This window comes from Cheilinus undulatus, linkage group 10 (genome assembly GCF_018320785.1).
Source record: "Cheilinus undulatus linkage group 10, ASM1832078v1, whole genome shotgun sequence".
Classification (NCBI taxonomy): Eukaryota; Metazoa; Chordata; class Actinopteri; order Labriformes; family Labridae; genus Cheilinus; species Cheilinus undulatus.
The window spans coordinates 14,643,105-14,668,456 of record NC_054874.1 but is presented as its reverse complement, the minus strand read 5'-3'; the positions used below and the strand labels follow the sequence as shown (position 1 = coordinate 14,668,456).

Sequence of the window (25,352 nt, the reverse complement as noted above, 5' to 3'; positions counted from 1 at the left end):
CATCTTTTACATTTTTACAGGAAAAAAATAAGCATAATGCATCCCCACGCAGCTGAAGAGTACTGGGTTACAGGCTGGTGTTAGTGAGGTTGGTCTTTATATAAACAGAAGTCAGCATTGTTAGCGGATTATTTCCTCAGCTGAGGCAGTAACGTCTGTGTGTTTCTGGCAGGGAGAAGTGTTTGTTTGGTAATCTATCAGGTGCTGTTGATGCAGCGATGAACAGAGAAATGTATGCTACATGGTACTTTTATACCACACTGGGCCATACTGTGCCAAGTCGAGTGTTACTGAATCTTCTCTGGGGGGTGGGGGGGACTTCTTGGCAGGTGTGACGCTGTGACTCAGGTGAGCAATATGTTGGTGCACACACATACACAGATACACACATAAACACGGTGTGAAGCAGATCGGTCACAGTGCTCCTCAGTTCCTGCTGATGTGGGAGTTGAACAGAAGCCAACAGTGGCTCTGAGCTCTGATTATTTAATGAGTGTAAGATGTGTCTGTACTGGGTCTGCACTTTAAAGGAAACCTGAAACATTGGCCATATGTCTATATATGCTGGGGCAAGGATGGCCAAAAGTGATTACCAATAGGGCCACATTAATTCTGTTTTAACTGTCAGACAGCCAAATGGTCATAAAATGTAAGATATTCAATAGAGGGTACGCTTTAAGGCAGTCAAAATTGTGTACAGTTGTACAAAAGGACCTAATCGTTTGATTATATAAACATGAGTATTTATAATGCACAGTATGCACCAGTGGGCTCTCAATTAAATCAATAACAAAAGATGATGAGTCGAGACCTACTGCTCAGCCCTGCCCACTTCTATAGCCTATTGTTGGTTTTGAATAGTGGAATCTTAAACCAAAACAGCACTCCTCAAAGTGTTTTAATGTCATATAATAAGGGAGAAAAGCTGAAGCAGAATGCTTCAGGAGTAGCTTGCCGTTTTAACAAAGACGGCCACTTTTGTACAGCTTTTCTCTGGCGCGTTTTGTGCATTTTACTGTTGTTTATATTTGGGTTACCCTCAAATTCCATATACTCTGTCTGCACAGTAATATGCATGCAAAGCATGCTTGGGAAGGAATTGCTTGGTTCGGAGATAATCTTTGTGGTTCCACAGAATGTGCTCTGGCCTGTCTCCATCATGTGTCAGAAGCACAACTCTGCTCTGCTCCACTGGAGACATGCACCGAGACTATTTTCAACAGAGGGTGCTGCCAACATATGACAATCCACATAGAACAGATCGATCCAAAAAGGGACATGAATGCACAACACATTCGGACGACTTCAATATACCAACACTATATCAACAATACGTCACAACCGGTGGCACAAGCCACAGGTCATCAGTGCATCAGGCATTGTGATGGGCTGTGACAACCAATGGCAAGCTGTTCCTTTGTTGCATCATCCTTTGGCCCACTGTGCATGTCTTTACACTAAGCTCATGCAGGAGAGAGCCTGTGTGGCTCATAACGGAGAGAAAGAGAGACAGAGAGCCTGTGACGTGTCCCTCTGTGTCACTGCAGACAGGAACTGCTTTCAATAGTGGCACAAATACAGCTAACACAAAGAAGTGCAAGGTATTTTTTTGTAAATATGTGAATATTTTGAAAACTCTTTTTCACTTTTGGTCCTGAAGAGATGAGAGAACCAGTTTGTGTAAAAACGCCTCAGTCATTATTGTTTACTGTCACACATAAAAATCTTATACTGTAGTTTTAATGTCCATTTATAGTTGTATTCTTCTTCATAGTGCTATAACAATTTTCAAAAATTCAAGGGACCTTACTGCAGCACATATTCTTAAAGCCCAGGTTGTCCTGAAAAAAGCATGTTTAGAGCTTGATTGTGCACCAGGGTTGATATTTTACAAGCTTTTTTAGTTCAGGCGAGACAAAATGACTAAAGAATAGCTGAAGACCCTATGGGTTAATAAGCATTACAGCAGCATGGTAGTAGCCAATAACTGGAGCTTCAAGTGGCGTGTGGCTGTGTTACAGTTTAAACAGAGCATTTGACTGGGAATGTAGGCCTGAACTGCTTAAAAAATATTAGGAACTAACTTTTATTAATGGTGCTGACTGGAGAAGGACCTGACATTTAATAGTTTAGCCATCCTCATCCAAATATCAATGTTTAATCAGTCAATAACCATGTCTTAGGATTTAGAGATACTTGCCAGGAGGAAAGATTCTTCATCCTGTTCAAGGAAGAAGAGGACATTTATCAAAAGGCTCAAGGACCTTATAAGTCACCTCATTTTTACACTTTGCTGCTGTTGGCCCTTAACCTCCTATCTCCAAATTCTCCACTTTTCAGGGAATGTAAAAAATGTTGTATTTCTAAATTAATTTAACACTGAAAGGTCATAGTCAGCGTGTTTTTGACATTTCTTATTGATGCCAGCGACATGCAGAATAGACTGAAAAGAGTGTTTTGACAGCTTACGTGAGTTTTATTCAACTTCCATGTTCAGAGCTGTAAATGTGCCTGGCCTTGAGAATGGAAAATACTTATTTAATCATTTTAATAACGTTTTATTCATTTATTATTTATATACTCACTATTGACTTTTAACTCACTCCTACAAGAAGCGTCATACAAGGTGGACATGTCCTTCAGGCCTTTTTTTTCATGGAATTCAATGCTGTGTATTTTCACACACCTTTCACTGACACCCACACACCCGTAACAGTGATATCAGCCTAATCTGTTGTGGTGCAGCCCCGGTGTGTACACAGATAGTAGCCTGCGACACACAGCGAGGTGTTTACTCCCATATACAGAGAGATTACACCGGCTTATTGAGCCCCGACACACACCAGCTGAAAACACTCTGGTGCATCAACGCCGACATCCAGCGTGATTACACACATGCACACACACAGCCGTCATTACACACAACGTGTACCACGAAACAATCGAAAAATCAAAAATGCTCACACTCATATGAAGGACAGAAAAAGATAACAGCACAGCCAGATAATAAGACATTCACACACGAGCACTCACACCGCAGCTATTGTTCAGCTGATGGTCCATTATCTAACCGCTGCCTGCCCTACTCGTCACTCTGTGTGTATTTGTGGACAGCACACCTCCTGCTGTGGTTATAAGTTTTCTGTCACACTACAGCGGTGCTACATTTACTCTGAATACACTTTTACACAAAACGTCTATTGTTAGAGCCAAAATCAAAGTGAAAACATCTTCAGGGGAGAGAGGAATGAAAACAGCAGCATGATGTCTCGATAACAACAGCATGCACGCGCCTGACTGACTGACTTGGACACTTAATGAAAAGGGGACTATTGTTAATATTAATGATTTACAATCCCCAGTTCCAAAAAAGATGAGACGTTGTGTAAAAGGTGAATAAAAAACAGAATACAGAGATATGTAAATCTTTTTCAAACTATGTTCAACTGCTTTGTTCTGTTTTAAAATGTACACACATTCTGAGTTGCGTGCCTCCAGTATGTTCCAAAAAAGTTGGCACCTGGATAAGAAAAGACTGAAAGTTGTGTAATGCTATAAAAACACCCAGAAGATTTCACAGATTTGTAGGTTAGTTGGAAAGAAGTGATAATGGCATGATTCACATGACTTTTTAAAAGACTGCATGGGCAGCAGTTTGTGAACAGTACTCCTCAATTTGCAACTGGAATTCAGGATTTGACCATCTGCACCTCATGTTTTCAAATCATTCTGAGAATCTGGAGAAATCTCTGCATGCAAGAGCCAAAGCCAAACCAGCACTGAATACCCACGACCTTTGACCCCTCAGCAGCCCTAAATTTTTCTACAAACACTTAAGAAACCATAGAGTTAACAGTAGGCTACATCACTGCATCTACAAATAAGAGCTAAAACTAGAGATGACACAGTTACCTGTATTATTGAAACCCGTGACAACTATTTCCCCACAGTTATCATACTGTTCATAATTTATTTATCATGATAACTGTAGTGATATCTGTGCTTTAAGATCACAATCAATAATGTCAAGACAACATGCTAGGCATGTTTTTCTTTATGCGACTGGTTAAAAAACACTCATGGGTTAATGGAGGAGATGTAGTAAAGGAGGCCTTCCTGTGTCTCCTCTCTCGCCTGCATCACTCACTGTGAATGTCAGAGTGCAGATACACAGACAGACTAAGCTAATCAATTCATAAGCTCCAAACACATCAGAATTATGAATCTAAGTGAAGCAAAATGAAGTATCTTCAGCTGACAGCTTGACATAGAAAAACAAACTCAGACTGAAAGAGTAGCACACACTCACTGGCTTTATCTGCTCCTTTTGCTCAGAAAGCTAAAAAAAGCACTCTCAATTTTGGAGCAGCTCCCATTAGTTAAAACTATTTATCTGATGTAGAAATCGGCAGAATAGATGTTAATTTGCTCACTTAACAAGCCAACTGATGGTAATAATAAGATGCGTTCAAGGACAGTAGGCTCACAGTGTTGCAGCAGAATGTGTATGAAATGTCATGATGTGTTAATGTGTAACAACGAGGAAACATGAATTCAGTTTTTTGACAAATAAACAGAACAAACCCAGTTGTGAGGACAACACGTTTGCTCTTTCTGCTTTATAAAATAGATATAAGAGATGGATTCGTTCACTTTGTGATGAAAAATCTACTAATTTTATTCAAGTTCAGTCAAAATCAATGGCCTAGTCCAGGGGGTCATCAACTGCATTTGTACAAGGGTCAGCTGATGTCTATGCAGACTAAATGAAAGATATTATTGTATTTTCTTTTAAATATACCTTATGTTGTTGCCTTTAGCAGTGAACTCACACAGCTAAATCCCTATACTGAAGCAAGCCACAAGGGGGCACTTGAGATATTTCAGCCACATATTTTTCGGGCTGCCATGCGAAAGAAAAAGATTCTGCTTGAATTCTCACACAGTGAAAACAAATTCTCAACCCCCCTGAAGTGTTAAATTTAAGCAAAAATCTGCAGCTTTAATCAATAATGGACTTATGAGTAAGTTTGTCATGCATCTTGTTTGCTGATCATGGTTAAAAATAGTTGGCTTTTTGTAAAACTGATCAAACATTATGCAAATCTTTCAAAAAATTAAAGGAAAGAAGAAAAGACACCCTAAATACAGATATATTTTTTCCTCTGCACTTTTTCTTGATTTAATTGAGCTTCGGGGGCCGGATAGGAAGCTGTCTGGGGCCTGATGTGGCCCTCAGGCCTCCAGGTGATGATCAGTGGCTTGATTGATTGACTTTCCACCAAACAACCAAAAAGTATCAATAGTGGCATTGATAAGGACTCAGATTGATAAGAGCTTTGGATTGAAAGTATGACTTTGGTAATTTTGGTACTTTTTTGTTCCATCGAATATAAAAATAAGGAATAATATGTTGTTGAAAGCAAGTGGTATCAAAAATGTATAAAAAAAGTGTCACATTTTGACAACCTTATTGACAAAGATTTAAAGTGTTGTTCAATATTGAGCTTGATGAAATCTTTTTGAAATGATGAATTAGTTCCTTTATTTTCAGCACATTACAACAATTCTATGATAATACTGTTAAACAATATATTTTAGGTCATGATTACTGTGATATGAAAATTTGATATTGTTACATTTCCAGTTAAGACTCAACCATGCAAAGTCAAAGTAATGTATCAACAGCATCCAAAAGCAGTTTAAGAATGACCAAAAGTGGAAAAGTGTGCTGTCATCCAGATTGTTACCATGGTAACATTTAAAAGCCAGTGTGGGGGCTTATTAGTGCCCATGGCATGGGTAACCTGCACATCTGTGCAGGCATCATCAACACTGATAGGCACATATGCAACAATCCAAACAATGACTTTCAGAGACATTCCCAATTATTTCTGCCAGACAATACAAAGCCACAATCTGCACAAGTTACAGCTTCATAGAAGAGTGCAGGTAAGACTGGCCTGCATGAAGTCCAAACAACTCCCATTGAATATGTATGATGCATTATGAGGCACAAAACTGATGATTTGTGTGAGATAATTTAGTTGTGCTCAGGTTTATCCCCCTGATTATTTTCCCTCATGTTTTCGTCGGTCCATATTTGTCTGTGCAGAGCCAGTGGGTTGAGCTGTTATTTCCCTGCAGGCATCATTCAGCTGTTTCCCAAAGAGCTGCAGTGTGTGGATTTGTCCTCCAGGGGGCTCTGTTTGGTTGTCTGCTCTCTGGCTCCGTGTCAGAGCTGGGTACGGCTGGTTGGAGCAGTAATGTGATGGTGAGGGCTGCGTGCTGGAGTCATTGGTTTACAGTGCACCCGGTGAACCTCTAGGTGTCACCCATTATCTAGCTGTGAGGGCAGCAGAGAGGGGAGGGGGTCTCCATCACATCCAGACCTTTCTATCTCTCTGTGAAACTGTCCTCACCGCTCAGCTGCTGCTTCACTTGCACATTTTCTCTCACTACAACTCTGATCCTTTTTGTTTGGAGAATTCAAGAGGATGGAAGATTGCTGATGGGATGCAAAGCCTCTCTGAGTATTTGTGGGTTGAAAACAATCCCGGCTGCATCGAGTTTTTCCTGTTTCTGGGGAAAAGCTGCAAAGCTTCCTCATACATGAGCAGGAGGTAGAGACACAAACACTAACAACAGTTTGCTACAGGAAAGTAGAAGCCTCATGATGGGTTTAAACCTGCATGTTCTGTTAAGAAATCCTGAGTGCTGATCACTGTTTTTCAGCTTTTTGAGATTATGGAGAAAGTGACCAAACAGCACTGCAGGGTGCAACAAATAACCATTTTCAGTCTGCACTTATTTGTTCAGTGTCTTTGTTTACTCCATTAAATGTGAAAAATTAAAATGGTTAGAGTAAAAATCCCAGAACACAGTGGGGCATCTTCAAATGTCTGCTTGGGTCCTTTTAACCACAGTCCAAAACCAAAAATACCCAGCCTCAAAGATTTAAAAACAGAGAGAAAACCGGAATTATTATCCCAGTATTACAGTCCCTAAAGGATCAGTTATCATCCCAAATTCAATACAGATGACAGTGGAGCTCTCTGCCCATGCTAGTTATTAATTTTGTGAGTATTTCTGCACATTTTCCAGCAGCTAATAGATATGGATGAAATGCTGCAATACCACCATAAACTGTGAGGAGGCAGTGTGGAGCAATCAGTGCCTCTGCCCCTGTTAATCATTTATCTCTACTATCTACATACAGTGCATATGAAGTATTCACCCCCTTGGATATTTGATCCTTTTATTAATTTACTAAAATCATTAATATTTGACATAATATGGCTTTTCTTTGATTTTTGTTTACAAAAAGAAAAAAACTTTCATGTCAAAGTGGAAACATTTCCACAAAGTAATGACAAACAAAAATATGTAAGTGCATACATTTTCACCCCCTTCAGGTCAGTATTTAGTAGATGCACCTTTGGATGCAATCACAGCACCTAGTTTGTGTAGATAGGTCTCAATCAGGCTTGCACATCTGGACACTGCAATTTTCCTTGACTCTTCTTGGCAAAACTGCTCAAGCTCTGTCATGTTGCACAGAGATTGGGCATGAACCACCTTTTATAAGTCCATCTATAAATTCTCTATTGGACTGAGGTCTATGCCTTGACAAGGCCACTGCAGAACATTCACCTTGTTATCTTTAAAATCCCTGTGTAGCTTTCCCTGTATGCTTCAGGTCAGTGCCTTGCTGGAAAATAAATCTCCTCCCAAGCCATAGTTCTCTTGCAGGCTGAATAAGATTGTCCGCCAGGATTTTCCTATATTTTGTTGCATTCATTCCACCTGCTACCTTTACAATCCTTCCGGGCCGGATGCCAAGAAGCATCCCCACAGCATGATGCTGCCACCAGTGTGCTTCAGAGTGGGGATGGTGTGTTTGTAGTGATGTGCAGTGTTTGGTTTCACATGTTGTGACCAGAAAGCAGCATTTTGGTTTCATCAGACCAATGAACTTTCTTCCACATGAACACGGAGTCTCCCAAATATCGTTTTGCAAATTCTGGTCTGGATTTAATATGAGTTTTCTTTAACTGGGGCTTTCTCTTTGCCACTCTCCCATAAAGCTTTGACTGGTGAAGAACCTGGGCAACAGTTGTATGCAGAATCTCTCCCATCTCAGCTATCATAGGTGTCTTGGTGGCCTCTCCCACTCGTCTCCTTCTTGAACAGTCACTGAGTTTATGAGGACGGCTGGATTTAGGCAGATTTACACATGCACCATATTCCTTCCATTTCTTAATGATGGATTTAACCAGGGATGTTCAGTGCCTTGGAAATTTTTTTTTTGTATCCATCCCCTTATTCTTTTCAAAAACTTCTTCCCTGAGTTGCTTGGAGTGTTCTTATGTCTTCATGGTGTGATGGTAGTAATGACTGGACCTTCCAGACAGAAATGCCTTAAAATACAACTGCTTGAGACCAACTTGCTGGACTTCTACTGACTTAGGTCAGTGATTTTATATGAAGTGAATATTTATGCACTCATTTCCTTTACCTTATTTTTATCTTGTTAGCATTGCTTTATAGAAAAGTTTGACATAAATGAGGCCTTTTGTAATTTTGTAAAAAAACAAACAAACAAACAAAAAAAAAGCAAATTACATTGACCATGACTGATTTATAAAAGGTAGTCAATACTACTAATATGCACTGCTTTTTAAGGTTCTATGTATCCTTTTTAACTGGATTTTGAGGCTAATTAAATCAATTAAGATTCTAATGAAAAGCTGAATGAAAAAGGACCCTTTCAGCTAAAGCTGAGTGCTGTTTTGAGTGAGATCTAGGATTTAGATTTAAGATAAATCTAGTTTCCAGTTTGTCATCATCTTTGAAGCAAACAAAATATTGCATTTATATGGAGCTACACTCCAGTCAGTACACACATAGACAAAACCACATGAAAACATCGATAGAAAGCACAGACACCCAAGTATTTGTGTATTATTTTTTATTGTGTACCATCCCTTTCCCCAACAATTATCCACAATGACGAGTGTCCATTAATTCATTAATATATTCATGTATACATATCATAGTGACAAATAAAAAAAGAATCACAATACAAAAGACAATTTAAATATGTCGAATGTCAATCGCATGTCAAGGTCATGATTCAACGTTTTCGAACTCAACATGCATTCAAAATATAAAAATAGACTTCTGATTAACTTTATATACACCTTTTTTTTTTATAAATATAAGAATACAAATGTATTTTTAAAATACAAAGATAAATACAGTCACATAGTGTACATTGTGTACCAAACCAGCAATTACAAACATTTTTTGGATAATTAGCATTCACAAAACACAATTATTACATTAAAAATGCAACTTTAACGACACTTGCAGGTCTTCTTTTTTGTCTTTGTTCAGTTTTTGCCGCCCACAGTCCCTCACTTTTATTTTAGAGTGATGGTAGCAGTCAGTGAGCGGTGAATAAATAAGAGTACACAGGAAGTCTAGCTCTGCCTGACGTCCTGTAAGAGTTTGTTGATCTCAGCTACCAGCTCGCTGGCGTCCACTAGCTCATGCCGACTGTCGCTGCGTTTGCCTTGAAGGTGGCTGAGCACAGAGTCAAAATCGTCCTCCTCATAGTTCTCTGGGATCTCCTCCATGGCCGGCAGCCACTTGGAGGTGGGCCCAGGCAGCGGCACCGACACGGGCGCAGGAGCCTGGGCAGGCTGCACTAGAGTGGGGCTGACCAGTGCTGTGAGCAGAGGGCTGCTGTGGGGTTTGGGGGTGTGGCCGCTGTTCTGGGGGCTGTTCTTGGGTGCCTGTGAGCCCTTATGGCAGCCGCTCTGGGAGCCGAGCTTGGTGCTGGGTTTCAGGGTGTGGTAGCTGCCGCCCTGGTGGTGGCCGGGTGGGCCAATGCTGCTTCCAGGGTTCTGAAAGTGGGTGTTGGCAGCCCAGGCTGCAACACCCTGCTGGTGGACGGAGGGGTTAGATTTGCCAGGGAGGTGGCCCCTCCTGCGGTCCAAAGATCCAGTCATAGGGACCCCCACCCCACTTAGACTAGTCCCCTTTTGATTCTCATTGACCTGGACGTACGAATCCAGACCCTGAGGAATTAACCGCTGGAACACGCTGCTCATCTCAGACAGCAGCGACGTGGTCCCACACAGGTCTTCATCTCTGGTCTCCCCCCTGCCATCCTGCCCCCCCTCCTCTTCTTCACCATCCTCGCTGCCCAGATCCTTGCCAAAGGTGGAGAAGCTTTGGTTGCGGGCGGGGCCAGTGTCAGTGCAGGGCTGAGGGGTCTTCTCCTGGGAGAGTTCAGTTGGTTGGCGGGCTTCTTCACCGGGGATGTAGAGGTTGCTGCGGTAGTCAGAGGAGGATGAAGCTGGGGAGGCTAGGGGGGGCATCCAGCACTGGTCTGAGTGACCGAGGACACGGCACTCTTCTGTGCAGAGCCTCATTGCTGGGGAGAAAGAGACAAAACATCATTAGTAACACAAAATATTAAGCTGTGCATTTGAATATTTATGCATTTTTCTGTGTATGCCATTTTTAAATGTTCGCCCCTTACTGCTGTTTGAGCCATGCACTAAAGTCAAAGCACGCTGCATGACTAACCCAGGGAGCATCTTTTGAGCAGAGCCTTGTAAGCTAATTCCACTGTAAACAATGAAGATGATGCAGAGGGTGGTGTGGAATTATGGGAGTGATTCCCTGCTACCTCTCTCACCTCACCCCATGATGAAAATACCATCAGAGTGGATCATAACCCAGATGAACAGGACAAGTTTGGGTGGCAAAAATAGCGGGTAAGTCACAACTAAGCAGCACAAAACATGAATGAGACACAGCAACAGAACAGCAGCTTCCAGTATAAGCACATGCTTCCTTATGTTGCAGTCTTTGCTGGTGTTTCTACGGCAGCCATTAACATGCCATGTCTCATGCTGTAACAACTTTGACAATGAAGAATTTCTCTGGTTTTGAAAACTGTTGGAAATGTTGAGGTTAAACTAAAAGATATGACAGGTTTGATTTGAATAAAACATGTCTTAATCTACATATTGTAACTTTAAAAGGTTGTATTTTTAACACAATGTTTGGCCATCATCTGCATTACATCTATTTAAGCACCCCTGAACACTACTGTGTTAATAATAGATCTATCTCACAGATTATTTTAAAAAGTTCCCTTTATTTGTGTTTTTTTTTCATGTCTGAATGCATAAAAGAGATTTGAAGATGATTCCTGTCATCTGATTCCACCGTGCTTACACTCGCTTCCTCTCCACGGGTGTTTTTGCCGCACTGTTTCTGAAAACAAGGTGGGATTCAGCCTTAATTAGTCTGAAAGGCTTTCTGCAGGAGCCCTGCCTGCCACAGCACCTTCCAATGTATTTACCACTGAGAGACAATTCAGCAAGGCCGATCAATGCCTATTACCCATTCAGAATAACTCCTCCTCTAAAAGCCCTGAATTTTTCTCTTTCAAGTCGCTGTTTTCAATATTAAATCTTCAAATAGAAAATCTCTGAAGAATAAATTAGACAAATCAAATATGCCAACTTAAAGCCTTCATTAAAGGAGCGCCGCGCTTTTCAGTCGTGCCATTGAGGGACTTCATTATCCCTTCATTAACATGAAAGGAACATTTATAATACATCTTAGAGCAGATGAAAAGTGCATTTGGGTGCACTGGAAGGGAAAAAACAGCACGGGGGCAGCGGCTGATTGGATGCCCTACTGATGAAAGGAGAAAAATGAAAGATTTAACCCAAATGATTTGAGATAAAAGAACACATCAGGCAAACATTTACTGAAATCCTGCCTGTATGACTGACTGCAATGTCAATGCAGCAGACTTATAGAGTGATGCTTTATTGGCAAGTAAATCAGTGTAGTTTAATACAGAACTTTAGACAGCATGGCTCACTGCCGGTTGTGGGTTTGTTTACTTGAGAGCTTTTCTTTTATCAAATTTTATCTTCTTTTATCCCTGATAAGAAGCAGCGGGGGGCTGCTGTTATCCATGGAGCTGAGGGAGAGCCAACGAGTGCTGAAGACAGATTTAGACTAAACTGAGGACTACAACATGAGGACACAATTAAAGGGACATTACTCTTTCTTTTTGCTTCAAGTTTGCATGGTGCTGGGGGAAATGTAAAACCACCTTCCCTGTATGATATAAATTTATCTGAGAGACGAGTCATGAATGAAGCTCAGCATCAGTTAATGCAGGACACGGTAGTCACACGCCCAGTCGTGAGCCTAAATATTGTCTCCCAGCCCCCACAGCCAATCATAGCTCTTTCTCTGAACACAGCAATGTATTTAAATATGATGCACTTCTCACTAATCCCTGCTTGCATCATTGCTGATACACCACACTGCTGCTGCTGCTGCTGCTGCTGACAAAGCTTAACCTCCACCACCCCAGCCACCTCCTTTATAGCATAAAGCCCTTTGCACCCTCTTATTCAGATTCATTCTAGTATGGATAAATTGATTTTGAACTAACTTAATTGTGTTCAATACACATTATTATAAATGTATGTATCCATATTGGAGCACCTAGTCATGTTCTCCCCAGAAAGTCAAAGCATGCTGCTTGACTAACCCAGGGAGCATCTTTAGAGCAGAACCTTCTCTGCCAAGTAAAATTGTATATCCATTTTGACATAAAATGGTTAAATATGTGACAAGAGTGTTCCTGAATGAGCAAGGGACTTGTGCAATTAGGTGGCTTTACAATTAACCCTAATTACATTTTTTAATCAATTCAGGAATCAAGTTAAAATGCTCTGTTGTGTAATGCAGCCACCCACCACTAGTGGCCACTGAAGCACTGGTTAAAGGCTCCTGCCATATTACTCTACAACCTGCATGTTAACAAGAGTTAATGGAAACCATCTGGTAGGTTTTGATCAGGGAAATGGACAGTTATCGCATCAGCCTTGTTTAAAGAGATTATGATAAACATATAACTAGGCACTATCAGCTAATAATATCAGCTAAATTGCAGTGAGGATTTAATTTTTACAAATCAGCACAAAGTGCTCACACAAAACTTTGATGGACTGTGGATTCAGGATACATAATGACAAAAATAATAATGCCATTCAACTCAGTCTGGACCAAGATGCCTCGTCACTCTTACAGACAACGAGGACCTTTTTCTCCACAGCCTCTGATGCTAACATGGTCCGAGCACAGAAGAGAGTTTGTCTCTGATAACTTTAGTTAAAAATACCCTCCCCGTTGAGCCTGACCCACTTCTTTGTGCATAATGAATGAGAAGTAAACAGAGCTTTCACCTGCAGGCGGAGTGAAGGAAGGCTTACTGTGAACGAGTACGATGGCAACAATTTCATGTGTCAAGTCAAAGTCAGTTTGTTTACATGTGAGGAGAGCTAAAACAGCTGTTTGGTTCTCTGAGAGGGATTTTTAAAGGAGCTTTGTCAAATCAAGGTGGTAACCTTTATCTCACCCTTTAGTATGACATGTAAATACAATTCAAAGTCTTTTCAGTAGGCGATGAGAAGATTTCTGGTTCGAGTGGAGTATGATTGGCTACCTGGTTTAGCATTAAGCTTGGAAACAACCTGATTCTGTCCAAGGATATCTACACAATGGACAATTTTAGGCCTTATTTTGAGCCTGATTTCAGGCTTATTATTTGTTCAAGTAGTCCTCGAGTGTTAGGTGTCAATATAGTTATTTTACAGCCTCAAATAGAGTCAAAACCTCCCCAGTCTTGAATACTAACTAACAAAGGTGTTTGGCAGTCTAGTTTGGGTTGTCTCCATCAAAAGAAAAACCCCATAAAGGCCAATGAGAGTGGTAAGTAACTCCAACCAAATGTTACTACCTCTCAAACATGGAAGGAACATGAAGAAAAGTGTGCCTTTGATTATGTAAAACTGAAAATAGAAGAGCATCTTGTGGAATTAAAGCAACAACACCAGTGCCTTCGTAATGTCTCTTGCAAGACATACAGCTGATTTTATTTTCTTCTGAAGTTGCGTGAGTTTCTGTGTGATCTCATGTTTGTGGAATCCCCACTGTGAAATTGTTGCTCTTGTGTGTTTCAAGGTTGTTCTGAATCATCTAGGCACTTATTCCCAAAGCCTGGGCTGGCATCCACGGGTGGGTTGCATGAGATGGTTTGAGGGTTGCTGAATAAGTTTTCTGAATTTTTTTGCTGCAAGGACAATGATGCAGTACAATTAAGACCACATGGGGGAACTCCATCTTATAACAAATAGAGCTAAAATCACAGCAATGGATGCTTGGGTGAAATTAAAGAAACACATTGTTCCAGACCAGACAGCCAATGAAGACCCAAGGGGCCAAGCATGCAAAGAAAGCCTATGAAACAGAGCTAAAGTAGCCCCATCAAGGCTAATTAACTAGAATGTGCCTGGTCAGGACCAGATTGAGACATAAGCAAGCTAGCACTGGTGATCACTTCAACCAACCAGGTGAGGACGGTGCATGAGGCAGACTTGATTAGCAATAATGTACGGGAAACAAAGTTGTTGGGTCATGAAATTCCACCTTAAGTAAGACTCACTGCCAGTCCCAAGCACTTAGCCTGACCCCTATGTTTTGCCCATCTATGGTGTTCCAACTGTAGTTGGATGAAGGGGTAGGGTGCAGTGTTTGGGATACATGGCACATTAAATGTAGATTTTCTGGAGGCAAACTAAAAACTGGATCTCCCAGAATGCCTTTCAAATCATTGGCAAGATTTGAAATTTACATCAATTCAATATCATTTATTGAACATTCAGTGTCTGTTTCTAGGGGTATGATTCAGAAATGAGGTCTAGGTTCTGCTTTTTATATCTTTAAAAATGTTTTTTATCTGGACTTATCAGGAGGATATGGTGTATACGAAGTGTAATGAGATATTTTTGTTATCAATTCACTATTAAACAAAGAATACTTAGGCCTAAAACACTGCATGCTTTCATTTTTATATTTCTGTTCATGTGAAAATTACAATAACATAGATGCAACACAATACTCAGAGCATTAAATGTGTTGTTTGATGTTTTCTAGGAAATCTGACAAACACCGATGCCACCTTCTCCCATGCTTTCAGTCATTTTGCTAAGCTAAGCTAGCCACATGCTAACTCCGGCTCTGAAGCTTCTAATACCCCACGTGGGATTGATAATAATCCTCTAATCTCACTCTCACAGAGAGAAAGTGAATAAATGTATTAAGCAGAGCGTCACATATTCTTTCTGAAACAAAAACAGAGCAAGAGCTCAGAGTAAATGTCATACATTTCCTCTCATTTAGAGAATTAAAGTTTTTCTAAGGGTTTATTTGCAGTGTTGAAAGCCTGAAGCTACATTCCCTGGTAAATCACAGTATAAAGTCTTCTGCATCTAAATGTGCTGCAAACAAAGAGTTTACTTTCTACCTTATTCTGCCTGTGAGCAGAGAGGGGTACCATTTTCAGCCATAATGATAGGGCAGCAACTAAATGCTGCTCAAAATCAGCCACGCTGCAATGGACACGGGGGTGGGAGGCGGGGTGATCATACAGGGGGAGAAAGGTGAGCTTTGAGATGTAATTATGCTCTTCAGGGCTTAATCATGAGCATAACTCTGTCCCGACTCCATAGCAACTGTTCGTCACATGGCAATTAAATGCTTCCTTTTCATCAGGAGAGCAGAGGGGCTTCAGTTTGGACGGCTGAAAGTGACGGCTTGAAGGTGGGAAAAGAAGAGTGACTAACGAGCAGAGCTCCCCCACAAAGCTTCGAAGCGAGGGAGGAGGGAGGGCGGGAGCGAGGAGGTGTTAGTGATGAGATTGTCTGCCCGTCTGGGTCCACTTTAATTGGGATGTAGCTCAAATGCAGAGTCGAGTGATGGCTGTGTGGGAAGCTGGTTGGAAAGTAGTGGGAGCTCTGGGAGGAGAAGGAAGGCTCGACGAAGGAAGATGCTGCTGCTTTGCAACCTGGGTGACGTTAACTAAGACAGGCAGAGAGTTTTAGAGTGTGACCGTGTGTTTCTAACTCAACTAGTCTCTGAAACCTGCCAGATATGCAGCACAAGGCAGGTAGAATATTCAGTCAGGAGGGTCAGCATTCAACAAGTGTTCCCAGATCTATCTTACTATACAGTAGATGACTTTGGGCCCAGTTTGCTCTGGGGGTGGAGGGGGGTCGCCTGATTAGAGGCTTGTTGGAAGGCATGTTGGAGACTCCATGGTCAAGTGGAAGAAAGTGCTTTGGTCTGATTGGACCAAAATGGTGATTTTTGGTGATCAGACACAAACCCACTATCCCCACTATGAAGCATGGTGGTGGCAGCATCATGCTGTGGGGATGCTTCTCAGCAGCCTGCCCTATAAGGCTTGTAAAATGAGGGTAAAATAAATGTGGAAAATACCCATCATTGGGAGAAGACTTCTATTTCAGCAAGACATTGACGCAAGCAAACAGTGAAGGTTACAAAGAAATGGCTTAAAAACAACAAAAAGCAGTATTGTACAGTCCTAGTTAGTAGCAAACATTTTTGCTATTCCAGATCAGGCTGCCTCTACTGGGATACCTGCAACAGCCAATAAGCGAACAGACGGAGAAGCATCACAGAGCGGATCTTGCGTAGCTCACAAACATAGACTCAAACTAAAACACAGCTGTGTCAAGAGCAAATTGGAAAACTGAAAATGAAGACCAGCTTTTGGAATTATGGCAACAATACGAGTGCCATTTCAGTGTCTCATGAAAACATACCATAATAGATTGAACATGTCACTTGTCATTTAGTGATGGCCAATCAGTCGAGCTTCATTTGAAGTAATATCTAAGCTTTCTAGATGATGAGAAACAAGGACATGGAGAATAAAAGATTACTGTGCCATATCCACGGCACCTGTGGATGTTTTTATATTTTGGCCATACAAGAGAAACACCACTAGCAACTTCTGCTACAAATAAACATAGTTCACTATCGCATTATTGTAGTGTGAAAATGCAGATGTTTTAAAATCGTGTGATTTTAATATCAATCAAAACATTCATAATTATCATTTCTGCTATAATCCAGCAGCTCTATTGATCCCCAAACTTGTTTTCTTCTAAGTCACTTTTGATCCTGTGAGTTTCTGTGAGATCTTGTGTCAGTGGAATCCCCATTGTGGTATCACAGTCTGACTGATCAGAGGATTATAGTTGAAAGATCAGTTGAAACTATCCTTATGTCTAGTAACTGCAACTAGCCGTATAAGTAGAACGTGGAGGGGAGGGATACTCCATGCAGGACAGAGGGGGGGAGAGATGGATCAATTGAGCTATCTGTAGAGATATCTCAAAAACTCAAAAAGTGATGATGATGAGTGAGGATCATTCACAAACCTGCAGCCGATGCACATGCACATCAGTGTAATGCAAAACAGAACAAAGGACATGCAGAGCTTGCAAATCACTGTTAATGAGCAAAGCATGGTCTGGAGAGTTCCCACTGTCTGTGATTTGTTCTATTCAGTTTTTGAGTGAGAGTTTTGTCCCTAGCTTTTCTATCCTGAAATATCACACAGACCAAATAAAAAAACTCCACTGCAAGTGTAGGCAGGTGTATTTGTCTAATTTCTAGTCAGAAACATCACATTACAGTTATTTTAAGCCACATTCAACCCTCACTTTCAGCAGATATTTTTTGGCCTATTTTTGTTTTTATCTTGAAGCAAGATGTTTTCTTGACTTCACAAATGATTATAGCTTAAAATAAATGAAATAAGATATTGCTGGTAAGAATCTAGAGAAATCCACTGGCTTAGATTTGTGGTTTGCAGTGACTTCAGACATAAGGTTTGTTGCTTTACTACCGTCCTCATTTCTCTGTATTTTAAACACACCGTCGCTCTGTTTATTGATGTATGCAAAGACATAGGCTGGGTTTAATGAGGCAGTAACATGACATGTGACTACCATGATCTAACTCGCTATAGTGGATACCAGTGTTGACATTAGCTTCTTATAGAGGCATAAAACTAATGAGAATCCTACTTAACACAAACGTCACTGACTCTGTCAAATGATCTGAGTTGCCCTGAGGTGCTCATAAACATAGAAACTTGTGAGGATCGGACAGAAATAGGAATTTCTCCATACAGGCAGTGATCTTAACTCATTTTAAAAAACCTAGCTGCCTGTATAACTGTCCTTATAAGTACCACTTTGTTCAGTTTCCATTCAAATGTCAAAATATGCCCTTCAGATTTCATAAAGGAGCATTCATGAGTTTTATTTCTGTTTTCGACATCTTATTCAGTTAAAGGTCACCATTAAACAGGATCATGGTTACACCATTGGTGTTAACCATTTAGTGCTTCTGTTACAAATGTAACATTCCTATGGAAAAAAGGTTCCATTTACTTTGTGTTACCTCTCAGCTTTGCCTGACTTTTTTAAAATGTATTTTTGCACAGAATCGATTCTGTCCCCCCTCACACTGCTACTGAGCTGGACACTTAAGGAGTAACCATACCAAGCTATATCTTTTATCATAAATATGTTATGTAATTCTGAATAAATCCAAACTTTTGGAAAATATTTCATGCAATTTAAATTGTGTAACTTAAAGGATTTATCTGATGCCTTCATACAGAATGTCAGTGGGAAAATTCTGCTCCAGCCTGTGCTCATCATGTGACCTCTAGAGGGGGTTAAAGTCCTGAGGTTCGCCTAATCCCAGTCGAGCCACCAGAGCTGATGACCCCTGTTTATTGATCATGTAGTGATTAGAGGTTAACATTCAATGGACTTGCCAATTTGTAAAAATAAATCAGTACCTATTTCAGTAAATATGCCCAATATTGGCTGGTTTCCACCTTTGAAATGTCCAGATTTCATTCTTTGCTAAACTCATATGTACTCTTGACTGAATTTTTTGGCTTGTTAGGATGTTTTAGAGTTGAAAGAGTTCAACCTTAATTTATAACCAATATTGAAACTTAGGTATTCAATAGTTACAGTAAATGATTTTCAATATTCTCATTAATTGATTTCCTAATGTTTATTTATAGAGTTACATATCCCTTTTGCTTTTTCCTGTGTTTGCTTTCTATGCAGTACTATGGCAGCTGTAACACATCTTAGAGCTGTTTGCTGACCATCATTAAAATGGCAAAGGAAGTAGAAAGTGTTACTGCCTGGTGACGCTACTGTAGTGATGCGAACTCTAGAATGGAGTGCCCTACAACATTAGTCCTGTTTTAGTCCAGTTTACTCATAGCATGATTAGAGGCTTTCCACAAAAACACTACACCCTTGGTGTCAGGACAAAACCTTGTATCTCTATTTTTAATCTTTTTTTCATGAATCAGTGCTACCAACCACCCTTTACCTCTGTCAGTGAGTTTGGGCCCTATGCTATTTTTTAGCCATCGTATCTGGCATGGACCTTTTCTCTTATAAAGCATGTAAAACATCAACCCTGTGGTGTACAGTCAAGCTCTAACCATCCTATTTTTCCCAGGATACCCGGGCTTAAGAATATTTGTGCTACAGCAATTTCCCTTGAACTACTTTTTAAAGTCATGGTACTATAAAGACAAAAAAACTAAACAAAAATTAAAACTCATAGATATTATACTCAGTAAATAATGACAACGTTTTTTCTGCATGTTTGCCCATCTTATGGCAACCAAAAAGTGAAAAAAGGCTGCAAAATATTCATATTTTTCAAAAAAACAAAACAAAACAAAACAAAACATTGTACTTTTTGGAATTTATGCCATTATTCAAAGCAGTTCCTGTCTGCAGAGACACAGAGGGCAACATCACAGCCTCTCTGTGTCTCTTTCTCTCCATTAGGAGTCATTCAGGCTTTCTTCTTCAGTTTCTAAGTTTGCATATGCGTTGTTCAATATTGATGATGTCCAATATTGGAGTTACTTATGTGGACTGTATCTTTAAAGACCCAGGAAAGTCACACAAGTTCCAGGCTTGCTAGGACATGTTCTATAAGAGGCGTGGATAGCATCATTAGAACAGCACAACAGAGGGCTACAAAAACAAGTAAGCAGCTACAACTTATGGTTCAAAAGGAACTTTGAATAGCACATATCTCTTCTTATTGTATAAGACAATACCAGGCTCAAAGGGTTAAGGCAATATAAAGTTGCAAAAAGTGCTGACTATGACCATTCAGTGTTTAATCACTGGAAAAAGACAGCAGTTTTTTTAAATTCACTGAAAAGTGTTGATTTTAGAGATAGGAGGTTTTGGCCTGACATCAGCAACATCATCTTATGACTATAAAGATAAACTGCTTGTTTTTTTTTAACTGTATGCCAAACATAACATGAAGCAACGTTAAATTTGTTAGCCCATCAATGAATATTTTCATTATGTGTTAGCATCAAGCTAAGATGTATCTCTGTCTCTGACAGAAATGTAAATTTTCTTTCTGTGCCTTTCTAAGAGTTATTTTCCTTGAAATGTACACCCCTAGTATTTACTGAGCAATGTACAGGAGTCAGATGTAGGTGCTAAACAGAGAGGATGATGGGATATGAAGGGAGGGTTGTGTTGGTGTGGTGGATGAGGGGTTGGGGGGGTGTACCTGCATGCGGTCTGTGCTGGCCATCAGGGGCATATATCTCAGTAAAGCCCTCACCAAGGAGCCGGTCCATTGGGGACTCCCGGCCTGGCTCATAGTCACTGTCCCCGGCTTCGCTGTCCCCTCGGCCGCTGTCCTTCAGGCTGAACTTATCCATCTCATTCAGGGCGTACCTTCACACAGAGCCACACACACACACACACGCATGTTTGAACCATTTCTCACAGATAACAGGATCATCAGTGACAACAATATCATCAAACGGCTGAGGGAGAGCCACGCCACTGATGGATAATAAGGTGCACAGAGAGCACTCTGCGGAAGAGGTTTTACATAAAATTATGCAAATGTAAAGTAACTGAGCATACAGTTTGACTCTAAACCAAAAAGCTTCTGGATATGGATGTAGGGGCTGTGTGAACCAGACAAAATCATGTGGGAATGTTTCAGCGTGATCATAGGGGCTTACAGAGACTCATTTAAACCTTACTTCTGCCAATCAGGAAGTCTCCATGCACAGTTAAGTCCAGCTAGGGTTATAGCTCTATTAGGTGTTTTTATCCCAGTGTAAAAGCAACAAGAAAGAGTTGGTTTACACATGTCCTATTCTTTACAGTTGGCATGAATGTGATGCACACTGAGATGCACCTGACATTGAAGAAATCAGTGTTTTTCATCACTTCTTTTGGTTTAACACTCCGACTGTGCCAACATTGTTGCTGATCAGAGTTTGGAGTAAGCGATGTTAGCATTAATTTGATTGGACACATAAGATAAATAAAAGCAACACTGCACAAATCAATCTCCATCCACAAAGGAGCACTAGTCGAGACTTTTCACATATTTGCATAAAAAAAAAACATGTTTAAATGCATTTTAAAAGACCAGTTTTAGTCAGACTGCCACACTAATTTGATTTCATCTGACTGCATATAAACAAACTGAATGTAAAGTACAGCTGAGCATGTGCATTACCTGTAGCTCCTGGTGTATTTGTTGCCTCTGAAGCTGGGTCGTGGCTGGTACTGGCCCTGATGGAGCATGGACAGAAGCTGTGAGACTTGCTACAATCCCAAGAGAAAACAAAAAAAAGGACAAAAAAAAGAAAAAAGACAAAAAATAAAGGAAAAATGAAGAGGGGGAAATGAATGGAGTCAAACAAGTAAGGCCACAAGACAATGTCTGGAGGGGTGGGAGTGGGAGTGGGGGGTTGTATGACTTTATGATTCGCTCCTGAATGTGATGGTCAACAAAAATATGACACAAAGGGCTGAAGGTAACAGAATATGGGAGCAAGGGATAAATTCAGAACAAATCCTGAATATAAGAGAAATAAAAACGTGCACTGGTCATGATGTTATTAATAAAAACGGTTTAACTTTGGGTGTGTAAAACATGTTTAAGGCAACCAGCTGCATATTTAATCTTAGCAAGAGGTGGCTTTTAAGGTTTAACTAAAGGGCTGAGAGAGGCTAAAATCTTGTCTTACCTCTACAGGAGGAGTGGCGTGGGCCAGTTCCAGAGCAAAGTTCTCTGGCACATGATTGGATGAGATGGTGACCAAGCTGTTGAGGGACTGGCGGCTGTGGTGGCTCTGCCTGCTCCCCAGGGTGCCCCCCCTTTCAGGTGTCGGGGATCCCGAGGGGGAGCGTGGGTGAGCTCGGACGGGCAGCGTCCCATTCACAGTGGGTACCAGGGTGATGTCTGCCTTGTGGATCTGCCTGGCGGGTTTCTTCGGGTGGTTCTGGTAGCTGTTCTCCGCCACCCGGCAGTTGTAATTATGTCTAGGGTCTTTCTTCTCCCGGCTGCAGCGGGCAGTGGCAAACATGACCATCACGACCAGCAGCAGAGCGCAAACAGCACCCAGAGAGATGATGACGATGAGGGAGAGATCCAGTGGGGCCTGGCTGGAGCCAGTGGGGTACAGAGGGGGGAGGATTTCCATGGTCTCCTGCAGGGAGAGTCGGAGGAGGGCCCCCGTAGACAGCCGGCTGGTGCCTCTGTCCGTCACCTCCACCCTGAGCTCCATCACGTCCTTTGGAGCCTGCTCCAGGCTGGCGTTAGTCCTGAGCTCACACCGGCGTGCATCCATGACAAAGAGTCCATCCTCATTGCCGCCAATGATGGCGCAGCTCACCTCTCCGTTGGCACCTGCATCCCGGTCTGTCACTTTGAGTGCAGTGATCAGCTGACCTGGTGATGCATACTTCCACACTGGCAGCTCTGCGGTGTGATTCCTCAGGGATGGGGAGTGGATGATTGGCGGGTTGTCGTTTTCATCAAGAACAGTCAGCAGGACTGTGGTGTTGGTGGACAACGCGGGGTTTCCCCCGTCACGTGCTTGTATGGTGAAGGCGATGCGGCTGACGTCTTCATGGTCAAAGCTGCGTAAGGCGTAGATGGCGCCATTAGAGGGGTCGATGGTGACGTAGGTGGAGATGGGGCTCCCCTGGACCAGAGCGTCTATGATGGTGTAGGTGACTTGGCCGTTGGTGCCCAGGTCTGGATCTGAGGCGACCACAGTCATCAGGTAGGCTCCAGGAGAGTTGTTTTCTGATTTAAAGACCTCATAGCGGCTCTTCTCGAAACTTGGAGGATTGTCGTTTTCATCCAGCACCTGGACAGTGAAGTGTTTGATGGTGGAGAGGCTTGGGGAGCCCCTGTCCTCTGCTATGACTGTGAGACTGTACTCAGACCTCTTCTCCCGGTCTAGAGAGACGTTGGTGAGGATCATGTAGTTCTTCTCATAGGTCTTCTGCAGCCTGAAGTGGCCATGGCCATGCAGCCTGCACACCACCTCACCATTCAGCCCCGTGTCGCTGTCATCGACACGAACCAAAGCAATGAAAGTATCCACAGGGGCGCCCTCTGAAATGTAGGCCACCTCCTCTTTGCCTGGCGTCATCAGGTTGATGTTTATCTCCGGTTTGTTGTCATTTACATCCACCACCTTCACCACAATTTTACACAGTCCAGGGATGGAGTTAGGGCCCAAATCCTGAGCCTGAACATCCAGCTCATAGGAAGCAGTGGTTTCATAGTCCACTTTTTTAATCAGAGTGATGTGGCCATTTTCTGGGTTTATCTTAAATGTTTCCAAGATCTTTGGTGGGACATGGCTGCTGAAAGAGTACACTATTTTCCCATTAGTGCCCTCGTCTGGGTCCGTGGCGTTTAAATCAATGATTAAAGTCCCAAGAGGGGAGTTTTCCATCAAATTGATGATATAAGCCTGTTCGTCGAATGCTGGGCTGTTATCATTGGAATCGGAGATGCTGATCTTGAGCAGAGTGGAGCCAGACTTCGGAGGAACGCCGTTATCTGAGGCTGTGAGCTGCAGCTGGTAGCTGGACTGCACCTCCCGGTCAAGCTCCCTCATCACCACCAGCTCTGCGTACTTGGCACCGTCCGTGCGCGTCCTCACGTCGATTTTAAAGAAGTTATTGGGTGTTAGGGAATACGTGTGAAGGGAATTCTCCCCTACATCTGCATCCACTGCGCCGTCCAGAGGGATGCGCGTCCCCACGGATGCGCTCTCGGAGATCTCGATGGGGACTATGGCGCGGGAGAAGTGCGGAGAGTTGTCGTTAATGTCCAGCACTTCTACCTCCACATGGAACAGCTGTAGGTACTCCGTGGGGAGAGTGACCACGTCGAATTCAATCGAGCAGTTCAAGTTTTTCTCACACAGCTTCTCTCGGTCGATCTTGGTGCCAATACTGATCTCGCCATCCTCCTCTCGGACATTCAGGAATGGAGTGCTCCCTCGCTGCATAGCGCGGAACCGAAAAGTCAGAGAGCTTGGTAGTTTGGATAAAACCCCAGATACATCCTCTTTCAGCCGTGCAATCACAGTTCCTACTTTCTGCTCCTCGTAAACTTTATATTTCAAAGTCTTACCACTGGCTCCGTGCATGAGCGCAAGCAGAAGCAGTAGTTTGAGTAGATTTCCTTTGGTTTGGATCCTTTTCGCCCCCATCTTCTGCGCGCACACTGTGGCGATTACTTCCACAGAGGGGAAAAACTGGGGGAAAGAATTAGTCTTCTTAAATGTCTGGCATGTTGAATCCTCCGCTGCTGCTCTCTGTGCGCAAAGCAAACTCCACAAAGGATTATAGGCTTGATCCAAAAGGCGACTGGACTTGGTTGAAATCCACAAATGATTGAAAATAAATAAAGGAAAATAAATAGAATTGCTTGTTTAGCAAAAAAGAACCACACATCAACAAGCGCGGCGCCCTCCTCGCAGACAGATCTGTTGCATATATCGACATATGCCCGTCGCCTCCTGTGTGTGCGCCAGTGAATGAGTGAGAGTGTGTGTCTGGGCGAAGAAAAGGCGCAGGGCTGTGTGTGAGAGTGAGTGAGAGAGCGACAGAGAGAGAGAGAGAGAGAGAGGGAAAGAGGGGAGGGAGAAGTGGTGTTTGGGTGCGCGCCTTGCTCCGTGCGCTCTGCTCTCTCTCTTTCTCTGCCCGCCCCTCACCCAAACTGCGTCTCCTCTCCTTACAAAAAACACCCCTTCACCCCCTCACCCCCTCCTCTCCTAAATCACCAGAATGGCCTCCTTCAAGCAGCACAGGAGGCACTATTGATGGTCCTCCTCCCCCAGCGCAGAGGACACCCTAGTATTAAAAGTGTGCCACAACAATCGGCCAGAGGAGGAGGAATTATTCTGGGCTCAGACACTCTAACAGAGGCGCACACTGACCCGCGGCAGACTTACATTGTTATACATTCAATTCACAACGTGTGCCAACTCGGCTCTTTTGTCATGTGTGCGTAAAGTT

General features: G+C 42.2%; 1 protein-coding gene across 3 annotated transcripts; it reads right to left on the bottom strand.

Annotated features, from left to right (window-relative positions):
• Positions 1-8,972: 8,972 nt before the first annotated feature.
• On the bottom strand, positions 8,973-24,854 carry pcdh18b (protocadherin 18b). Of its 3 annotated transcripts, none has more exons than XM_041796873.1 (4): positions 22,055-24,854; positions 21,541-21,629; positions 20,569-20,738; positions 8,973-10,444 (listed from the first exon to the last, which is right to left on the bottom strand). In XM_041796873.1, the coding sequence occupies exons 1-4, from the start codon at positions 24,542-24,544 to the stop codon at positions 9,486-9,488; spliced, it is 3,708 nt and encodes a 1,235-aa protein (XP_041652807.1). In that variant the 5' UTR covers positions 24,545-24,854; the 3' UTR covers positions 8,973-9,485. The 3 variants fall into 3 exon arrangements, with proteins under 3 accessions (XP_041652807.1, XP_041652809.1, XP_041652808.1); XM_041796875.1 differs by having other exon boundaries at positions 20,623-20,738; XM_041796874.1 differs by having other exon boundaries at positions 21,541-21,596.
• Between the last annotated feature and the right edge of the window lie 498 nt (positions 24,855-25,352).